Here is a 10,530-nt window from a genome sequence, read left to right on the forward strand (position 1 = left end):
CATGGTCATAATTAAGAAACAGACTGTTGAGCTCCACCTCTAGAGTTTCTGATTCAGTAGATCAGGGTTGGGTCTGAGACATTCTAGCAAGCTCACAGACGATGCGCATTCTGATGCTGCTGGTATGTGGATGACACTTTGAGAACCACTATATAACTTCTTTTATATATTTATATTGACCTCTGATATCTTTTTTTACTCTCCAGGTGTTTCCAAATATCCCTCCTCTCCACTCTCTGACTAAAACCACACAGAGAATCCCTCCTCTGGGGATCACATTCACTTCCTCAGCATCCTTTGCAGAGCGCCCTTCACCTCCTGATTCTTGAGGCTGTAGATGAGAGGGTTCAGCAAGGATGTGATGACACTGTACTGAATGGAGACCACTCGCTCCAACACTGAGCCTGAGGCGGGGCTGATGTACCTGAATAGAGCCGTCCCATAGAACAGGAGCACCACAGTGAGGTGGGAAGAGCAGGTGGAGAAGGCCTTGCCTTGGCCCTCATAGGAATGGATGTTCAGAATGGCAGAAATGATTCTGGAGTAAGAGAACAGGATCAAGGGAAGTGTCAGAAGTCCCAGCAATGCACTGGTCCCTGACAGAAGGAACTCGTTGGCAGTGGGATCAGTGCAGGACAAGGGGAAGAGTGATGGTAGTTCACAGAAGAAATGGGAGATAGTGTTAGACCCCCAGAAACATAACTTGTGGATGAAAAGATGATTCACTAGTGAGTTCAGAAGCCCCACCAGCCATGCTACACACACCATTGCAGTGCAGAGAGGCCTGTTCATGACCACAGTGTAGAGCAGAGGGTGGCAGACAGCAGCATAGCGGTCGTAGGCCATGGCAGAGAGAAGGCTGGCTTCAGCACACCCATAAAGGAGAAAAAAGAAACTCTGGGTGATGCAGCCCCACACAGAGATGCTTTTCTTCTGCGACAAGAAGTTCTGTAGCATTTTCGGCACAGTGACCGAGGAGAAACCGAGATCTAGGAAAGACAGGTGTCCGAGGAAGAAGTACATGGGTATGTGGAGCTGAGAATCAGCCTTGATGATCAAAATCATCGCTGTGTTCCCCACTAATGTCAGCAGGTAAATCCCCAGGAACAGCACAAAGAGCAGAGCCTGGATGTGGGGGTCAGCAGACAGCCCGAGGAGGGTGAACTCAGTGAAGAAAGTGAAGTTGTGCATGGCTGTTTGTAAATGTCATTCCTAGAAAGAAATCAACTATATTACAGAATCTGAGTAATTTCTAGTGATCAGAATATCATCCCTCCACCCTAAAACTTCTCAGGAAATACTTCTTTTGGCTTAACAATAGAAAAGGAAAAGAAGTTGAGTAATTCCAATTGTGACCTTAATGAGTTGAATTGTGTCTAACTCCAGAAAATATGTTGAAGTCTTAATCCCTTGTACCTCACAGTGTAATCTTATTTGGAAATAGGGTCACTGAAGGTACAATGAATTAAGGTGAGATAACACTGGAATAGGGTAGGCTCTTAATCTAATATGACTGATGTTCTTATTGGAGATGAGAGAGCCTTATAATACACACAAAGTGTGACAGCCACGTGACAACAGAGCAGAGTGGAGTGAGGCGCCCGCAGGTCAAGGAAGCCAAGGGCCGACAGCCGTGACCAGAATCCAGGAAGAGACAAGGAGGGATTCTTCCCTACAAGTTTTGGGGTGGCCGTGGCCCTGCTGACACCTTGATGTCAGTCTTAGAGTCCCTAGAACTGTGAGAAAATAAATTCTATTGTTTTAAGCCAACTGGTTTCCAGTAGTTTGTTACAACAGCCCTAAGAAATTATTACAGTGACTAAGAGTTTCTCCTCCTTGACTCTCCCCAACAGGTCTCATTAATTCTGTCAGTGAATATAACACACATCTTTGTGTGCTAAATCAGATTACATAATTTAACTATTACGAGTATACAGCCTCTAATTAAAATAAATAAATTTAATTTTTTTTTGAAAAGAGTATACTTAGGAGAATAAACAGGCTACTTCAAATGAAATTGTTTCCGAGAATAGATATTTAGTTGCAAGTCTTCTTATATTTAGACATCCATCTTAAAGCCAAGAACTACAGAACTCACCATCTTATCACAGACATTCTGGGTATTAGATGAAGATGTAGAAAAGGGATTTGAACAAGAAATTTTGCTACTAGAAAAAGGACTTGTATGATGCTGCTAGAGGTTGCAAGAGGCTTTCCAAACATTCCAGGAGCAATTCAAGAGTACCCTATATCTCCAAAGACATACGAGCAAAGCTGGAAAAGTATCTGTGGGAAGTGTTTGTGCCTCAGTGCCTTGTTCCATTCTCAGGCCAGTGAGACTAGGCTCTCAGCATCTCAGAGCAGGGAAGACGGAGGCTCACAGAGGTGAGCTGACTTCTTCCGTATCATATAGCTCATCAGCAGAACAGTCAGGAATTAAACTGAATGCTCTGCTCTCAATCCAGTGCTCTTTCTCACATCACACCCAGCAGATGGACAACATATATTTTGAGTCATTTAAAGAATCTGTATCTTAAACATAGCACTTTCCCTAAAATTAAAAACAAAAGCTAGACCTGAAAAATGAAAGCTATGTATGTGAACTTGAGCAAGATACTGAACCCTTCTGAAGGTAAATTTCCACATCAACAAAATGGAACATGGTTGACATCAACTTAATCAACCTTGGTTTTAGTCACAACCTGATAATTGGATACTTCTTTAGTATTTAATTTCTTTCCTTTCACTTTGCTGCTATTGTTATTGTCTTTTACTCATGCAAAAATGTCTAGACCAGGACTTTGTTAACAGCATTCATGTTTCACTGGAGCCCTGCTGCTGTTCAGTTGTTGTTCCAGTTATCACTGGGACCTGAACTGGAATATTATAGCTCCTCCCCAGCAGTCTTGTCAGAACTAGTCTTTAACACCCACAGCCTTTCTTCCTCCTCAGTCCATTTTACCCTGGCTCTTATAAAGCTTGGTTCTGATGACATAAACTGAAAAGTTACGTTAGAGGAAATTCAAGAGAAAAGAAACATTGGTGAAAACATTTAACTTATATTTTTTAAGTACAATGAAAAACATGAATCCAATTTTATCGTTTTTAAAAAAAGTGTACAAATAGTCCTAGGAAGACTCTGGTGACAGTGATATCTATACATTGCTGAAGAAAGTGAAAGTTGCTCAGTTGTGTCTGACTCTTTGTAACCCCAAGGAGTATACAGTCCATGGAATTCTCCAGGCCAGAATACTGGAGTGGGTAGCCTTTCCCTTCTCCAGGGGATCTTTCCAACCAGGAATCGAACCCACATCACCCACATTGCAGGCAGATTCTTACAAGCTGAGTCACAAGAGAAGCCCATTGCTGAACGCATTGCTGAACGCATTGCAAATTACACACTTTGAGTCAGAGTCTTATAAGTCCTTGGATTTATGCTAAAACTACAACTCAAAAGGCTAAAATGTGACATTTATAATGATGCACACTGCATTGTTATATGTTTAATAAAAATGGAAATGTTTCAATATTTTCATATTCTGGAGTATCTAAATACCAACTAGATAACGTAGACAATAAAATTAAAATCATAAAGACCTTGTAGCAACAAAGGAACATATTAATAATAGCTACAAAACTAAGAAATTTCTCTTTGGTATAATGAGAACTGGTACCATTATCTTCCTCAAACCTCCAGCTTCCTTTTCTCTACAAACACCCCAGTCAAATCCCTCAGTTAACAATAGACTTCCTTCCCTTTCTTTGAAGATGTACCCAAACCTTGTACTTGCTCCTAAAACATTTCACTTAATTTTAAGAAGATTGATTTATTAAGTAAGGAGATAAAGAAGCCCCACCAATCATGAGATCCCCTAGATTAGACTCATCTTTCTGGCTACCAGGATCACACTTTCCTGTGGGAGGTTCAGACAGCTTGGTGGGAAGGAGAAGAGTGAGCTGACCAGGATCACTGGGAGGAATTCCAGGGTAAAGAACAATGGAGAAACTAACTGCTCTAAGGAGGAATAGGAACTTTGATAGAAAGAAAATGACTACCTAAAAGAGAGAAAGGAAGAAAATAAGAAGGTGCAGGTTATGCCTTTCTAGCCCTAAGCACATGAAGATTTCCCAGTATCCTTTGGGAATATTTGTAGACACTGGCATTGGCATTTCAGATGAAGAAAACTATTTTTATTCCCAATTCTGACAATCACAGCAAAAGTGTTAATTAGGGGACAGTTCCACCTCTGACACTTTCTAAGAGACTGCACTACCCGTCTGTCCTCTCTGCAGATTTACTCAATATGATTCAATACAACTTCATGATCTCTTGCTCTCCCCGAAACCAGAAGGCCTTAGAACTCTAGTGAAAGTTATACAAGAGGGAATGAGAAGGTCTCCTTCTACATCCAGTACTCCTGCCATGGTGCACATTTGAAGATATGATCCTCCAGTCCTCCATCAGGATGCCTCTTGCCAGCTCCCCCATGTCAAAAGATGACCTGCTTTTTTGTCAGGGTCAAGGGACATTAAGGGAGGAGACAGAGGGATCCTAGATGGACAGAAGTGCATTGTAGATCAACATCTCAGGGAAAAAAACTTCATCTACTTATTTCTTTGGCCATTGGCACCCCACTCCAGTACTCTTGCCTGGATAATCCCATGGACGGAGGAGCCTGGTAGGCTGCAGTCCCTGGAGTTGCTAAGAGTCGGACACAACTGAGCGACTTCACTTTCACTTTTCAATTTCGTGCATTGGAGAAGGAAATGGCAACCCACTCCAGTGTTCTTGCCTGGAGAATCCCAGGGACGGCGGAGCCTGGTGGGCTGCCATCCATGGGGTCGCACAGAGTCGGACACGACTGAAGCGACTTAGCAGCAGCAGAAGCATGATATTTTCCTTATGACTATTTCTTTTTCATTGCTGTGAGGAATTTGGGTTAGAGTAGAATTCTTCTGAGTTGTTCAAACTGATGGAAGTTTCCTTCTTTGCCCCTTTTACTGAGCTAGACTGTTCTAAATCTGGCTCCTGTTTGGGGTTCTTTGAGGCAAATTGCCTATGCCCCCATAGCTAGGCCTGCAGAATTAGGTCTCCAGCTAAACCTTGGGAAAAGTCAGTTTTATTTCCTGACAGTTTCCAGCATCAAACTCCTATGGTCAGTTCTAGCTAAAGCCTAAAGGGCCAGCATTCTCTGCACTGGGACTTTCTGGGCCTTGCTAGCAGTCATTAATTCTTGTTAGTCTTCCTGAGGTCACCTACCTCAGTACTGAGAAGAGCCCCTGGCTAGTCTGTAGGAGTCTTATATTCCTCCAGCGCTCTTCTCTTTGGCCATCTCTTTGATCTCTTGGCCGCTATAGCTCTGGGAGAGGAGCATGAGTGAGGAGCATGAGTGAGGAGCCCAGGGAGCTGGGACTGCTCTGCTCATGGGGGAGGCTGCAGTAGTCAGAGTCACTTGGGGCCTGATTTGGAAGTGGGGGTGCAGAAAAATTTCCAGGACTAGCACAAAGAACATTGCAAAATCTGACAAATAAGCTCAACCTAGGGTTTCTCAACCTCAGACATATAAATGTGTGCCCAGTGGGGCATTAATGTTCATGTGTGTCCATGCATGCATCACCCTCATGCTCTCTCTATAAAGTCTAACATTCCCTTTCCCTTTGGAGTTACTCCAAAATCTATGCACTTGAGGTATGCTATATTTTTTCTGCACGCATTTATCACATGGCCCTATAAGAGAAATTAGAGCCATAAGGCAGGACCTCTTTAGTTTTCTTGAGTCCCCACTTAGAAATGTATTTCTTTGTCCCTTCTTTAGATTTAATGGTAGAGGTAATGCTTTTAATCCAAGACTAACACCTGTACTTGGACTTTAACTCTGATCCCCTTCTGAGCCTCTGGGTCCTTCTCCTTCAGGTATGCTAATTATCCATTTTTAATCATCAATTTCCTTCTTTTACTCATTTGTACCAAGAATATAAATATATTAAAATAGTTCCCATATTTAAAAATATCTAACTGACCCCATGTTTCACTGCAGCCACTGATTCTACATTGCCTTACTCTACTTGTCTCACAGCCACTTCTCAAAGTCTGACTTAACTATACTACTTTTCAAGCTTTTCTTACTCCTTATCCCTCAACATGCTGGCTTCTGCACCCACCATTCCTTTCCCTTTCTGTTTCTAGTGACTTATAAAACCAGTATTAATTTTCCTCCTGATACTGTGATGCAAGAATCTCCCATTTCAGTCCTCATATTCTACATGATTGGACTCTGGACTCTACATAGCTAAGAAAAAGTTGGGAAGAGGAAGTTATTATTCTTGAGCCATCAGGAAAATAGTCCCTATATAAGTGTATCTTTGGAAGGAGTCTGGAATTCTTCCTCAATAGGACCAGATCAGGAGGACTGGTGGTTTCTCTTAGTGATAGACTTTACTTCTGCATAGGGTGTAGGACAATAACTGTAAATAGGTAATTAAAAGTATTTATATTTTATATAAGTAACATAAAGGTATAAATAATCAATTCACATTGACCAAAGATCAGACTTAGCAGCATTATATATAGCATTAGTATTAACTTACATATTAATACATATACCACCCTTTCCATTTTTTTAGAAACACTGGCAGATTTTATTTTCTTGGGTTCCAAAATCACTGCAGACAGTGACTGCAGCCGTGAAATTAAAAGATGCTTGCTCCTTGGAAGAAAAGCTTTGACAAACCTAGACGTGTGTTAAAAAGCAGAGACAACACTTTGCCAACAAAAGTCTATATGGTAAAAGCTATAGTTGTTCCCATAGTCATGTATGGATGTGAGAGTTGGACCATAAGGAAGCCTGAGTGCCGAAGAATTGATGCTTTCGAATTGTGGTGCTGGAGAAGACTCTTGAGAGTCCATTGGATAGCAAGGAGATCAAACCCATTAATCCTAAAGGAAATCAATCCTGAATATTCATTGGAAGGACTGATGCTGAAGCTGAAGCTCATATTTTGGCCACCTGATTAGAAGAGCCATTGAAAAAGACCCTGATGCTGGGAAAGATTGAAGGCAGGAGGAGAAGGGAATGACAGAGGATGAGATAGTTGGATGGCATCACCGACTTAATGGACATGAGTTTGAGCAAGCTCCAGGAGATAGTGAAGGGCAAGTGTGGTGCAGTCCATGGGGTTTCAAAGAGTTGTATGCGACTTAGCAACGGAACAACAAGATACCACCTTTTTCACAAAACTGTGGCTATATTCTGTTTAGCACCATTGAAGGGAAGTGACAGCAATTGGAGTTTATAGCAGATTTAAGAAGGATCTTATATAAGCAAGGAGTTGATAAATTATGGTTTGCAGGCCAAGTGTAGCTTACCTGTCTGTTTTTAAGAAAACAAAGTTTTATTAGAACACAGCTATGCTAACCTACTTACAATCTGTGGATGCTTTCATACATGGCAGAGTTGAATAGTTACAACAGAGACTGTACATACGACCTACTAAACCCAAAACTTTTGCTATCTGGCACTTTAAAGAAAAAAATTATCTTACCTTTACTGTATGCCACACTTAGGAGCTCAACAAAATTTACACTGAGTCTTTATGGAACCATTGGGTGTTCCAGATATCGAGTCTGAGAACATACACACCACTAAAACGATTACTGCAGAGACAGAGGATCCTGCTCCTGAACAAGAGGACAATCGTCCTATCATATTTTAAGTGTTCACCTAATAATCCAGCTTATCTGGTTTGTTATAGTTTCCTACAATTTGCTGCTGCTGCTGCTAAGTTGCTTCAGTCGTGTCCGACTCTGCGACCCCATAGACGGCAGCCCACCAGGCTCTGCCGTCCCTGGGATTCTCCAGGCAAGAACACTGGAATGGGTTGCCATTTCCTTCTCCAATGCAGGAAAGTGAAAAGTGAAAGTGATGTCGCTCAGTTGTGTCTGACTCCTGGAGACCCCATGGACTGCAGCCCACCAAGCTCCTCCATCCATGGGATTTTCCAGGCAAGAGTACTGGAGTGGGGTGCCATTGCCTTCTCCATCCTACAATTTAATACACTCTAAAACACTGGAGATAACTATTTTGATGGTTAATAATTATATCATAAATGTGTTACTTTCATTACCATTTTTTTCTTAGGTTCCAGTCCTTCCCTCTGGTATAACTTTATTTCTTGTAGAAATATTTGTTTGTAAGGAAATTCTTTGAGTAAAAATCATGGGTAATATATTCCCTGAGCTTTTACATGTTTGAAAATATTTTTAGCTTTCCAATATTTAAAAATGTATTTTAATACATGTCCATAGTATATAGAGTAAGTTTTCTCCAATTCCTATTCCCCAACTACTTACTTATCCCTTTCTTAGATGCAAGGACTAGTTACCATTTTACTTAAATGAATTTTCAGAGATAAGTCGCTTCAGTCATGTCCGACTCTGTGAGACCCCACAGACAGCAGCTCACCAGGCTCCCCCGTCCCTGGGATTCTCCAGGCAAGAACACTGGAGTGGGTTGTCATTTTCTTCTCCAATGCATGAAAGTGAAAAGTGAAAGTGAAGTCGCTCAGTCGTGTCCGACTCTTAGCGACCCCATGGACTACAGCCTACCAGGCTCCTCCATCCATGGGATTTTCCAGGCAAGAGTACTGGAGTGGGTTGCCATTGCCTTCTCTGAGTCTATGAGTATAGCCTCATGTATCTATGTAAGATTTTCATAAAAAAGATAGCAGAGTCTACACCCCATTTTGCAACTTACTTTTTAATATTATTTGTTATTTATTTTGAAGATCACTTGATATTGGTATATACAGAGCTGCCTCATTTTTCCTTCTTTTTCTTTTTGGACATGTAGTTTATGAGATCTTAGTTCCCTGACCAGGGACTGAACCCATGTTCTGGCAGTGAAAGCACAGAATCATAACCACTGGACTGCCAAGGAATTCCCCAGAGCTGCCTCAATTTTATATGGCTGTCTAGTCATCGTCATATGAAAATACAATTCATTTAACATGTACTTTACAGATGGCAATAGTCAACACCCATTCATTCATTCTCTTAGTATCCATTGAACATCTATTATGGCCAAAGTACTTCTAGGTGCTTGGGAAGACATTAATGAAAAAACAGAGTTCCCTGTCTGTATAGAGAAATGTTTTGATGGTTATGCTTATAATTTTCTTTGCATGCTTGTGAGGATATTTGTAAGATTAATTCTCTAAATGTCCATTGACAGATAAATGGATAAAGAAGATATGGTGTGTGTGTATTTTATATATAGATATAGATAAAATGGAATATTACTCAGCCACAAAAATAATGCCATTTGTAGCTACTATGGATATATCATACTGAGTGAAGCATTAATAAGTCAGTAAGAGAAAGACAAAGACATTATATAATATCACTTCTATGTAGAATCTAAAATATGACACAAATTAATTTATCTAGAAAACAGAAACAGACTCACAGACACAGAGAACAAACCTGTGGTTGCCAAGGGGAAGGGGGCATGGGGGACAATTCGATTGGGAGTTTTGTACTAGCAGATTCAATATATAGAATGGATAAACAATAAAATGCTATTGTATAGCACAGGGAATATATATATTTGTTGTTTTTGTTCAGTCACCCAGTCATGTCCGACTCTTTGTGACCCCCATGGACTACAGCACATCAGGCCTCCCTGTCCCTCACCATCTCCTGGAGTTTGCCCAAGTTCATGTTCATTGCATCAGTGATGCCATCCAGCTATCTCATCCTCTGATGCCCTCTTCTCCTTCTACCCTCAATCTTTTCCAGCATAAGGGACTTTTCCAATGAGTCTGTTTGCATCAGATGACCAAAATACTGAAGCTTCAGCTGCAGCATCAATCCTTTCAATGAGTATTCAGGGTTGATTTCCCTTAAGATTGTTTTGATTTTCTTGCTGTCCAAGGAACTTACAGGAGTCTTCTCCAGCACCACAGTTCAAAGGCATCAACTCTTTGGTGTTCTGCCTTTTTTACAGTCCAGCTCTCACAACCAATCATGACCACCAGGAAGACCACAGCCTTGACACACACATGCACATATATTCTCATCTCTAGTGGCTCAGACAGTAAAGAATCTGCCTTCAATGTGGGAGACCCCGATTCAATCCCTGGGTCAGGAAGATCCTCTGGAGAAGGAAATGGCAAGCTACTCCAGTATTCCTGCCTGGAGAATTCCATGGACACAGGAGCCTAGTGGGCTACAATCCATAGAGTTGCAAAGAATTGGATACGACTGAGCAATTAACACACACACACACACACATATATATATGTGTGTGTTATATATATATATGTGTGTTATATATATATATGTGTTATATATATATATATATATAACTGAATCACTTTGTTAAACATCAGAAACTAACAACATTGTAAGTCAGCTATACTTCAATTAAATTTTTTAAAATTAAAATCCTTCCACATTTTTATAGTTTCATTATTTGTCTTTAATTCATGTGGAATTTATTTGGGTGTAAGACAGGAATCTAGGTTCATTTT

At 40.9% G+C, this 10,530-nt stretch overlaps 1 protein-coding gene across 1 annotated transcript; it reads right to left on the minus strand.

Annotated features, from left to right (window-relative positions):
• Positions 1-232: 232 nt before the first annotated feature.
• On the minus strand, positions 233-1,191 carry LOC129650182 (olfactory receptor 8S1-like). Its single transcript, XM_055578421.1, has one exon. The coding sequence runs from the start codon at positions 1,189-1,191 to the stop codon at positions 280-282; it is 912 nt and encodes a 303-aa protein (XP_055434396.1). The 3' UTR covers positions 233-279.
• Positions 1,192-10,530: the final 9,339 nt, after the last annotated feature.

The sequence above is a fragment of the Bubalus kerabau genome, chromosome 1 (assembly GCF_029407905.1).
Source record: "Bubalus kerabau isolate K-KA32 ecotype Philippines breed swamp buffalo chromosome 1, PCC_UOA_SB_1v2, whole genome shotgun sequence".
Taxonomy (NCBI): Eukaryota; Metazoa; Chordata; class Mammalia; order Artiodactyla; family Bovidae; genus Bubalus; species Bubalus kerabau.

Bases quoted from the DNA above. Each gene is read 5' to 3' on its own strand.
- LOC129650182 (XM_055578421.1), bottom strand. From the start codon at position 1,191: ATGCACAACTTCACTTTCTTCACTGAGTTCACCCTCCTCGGGCTGTCT.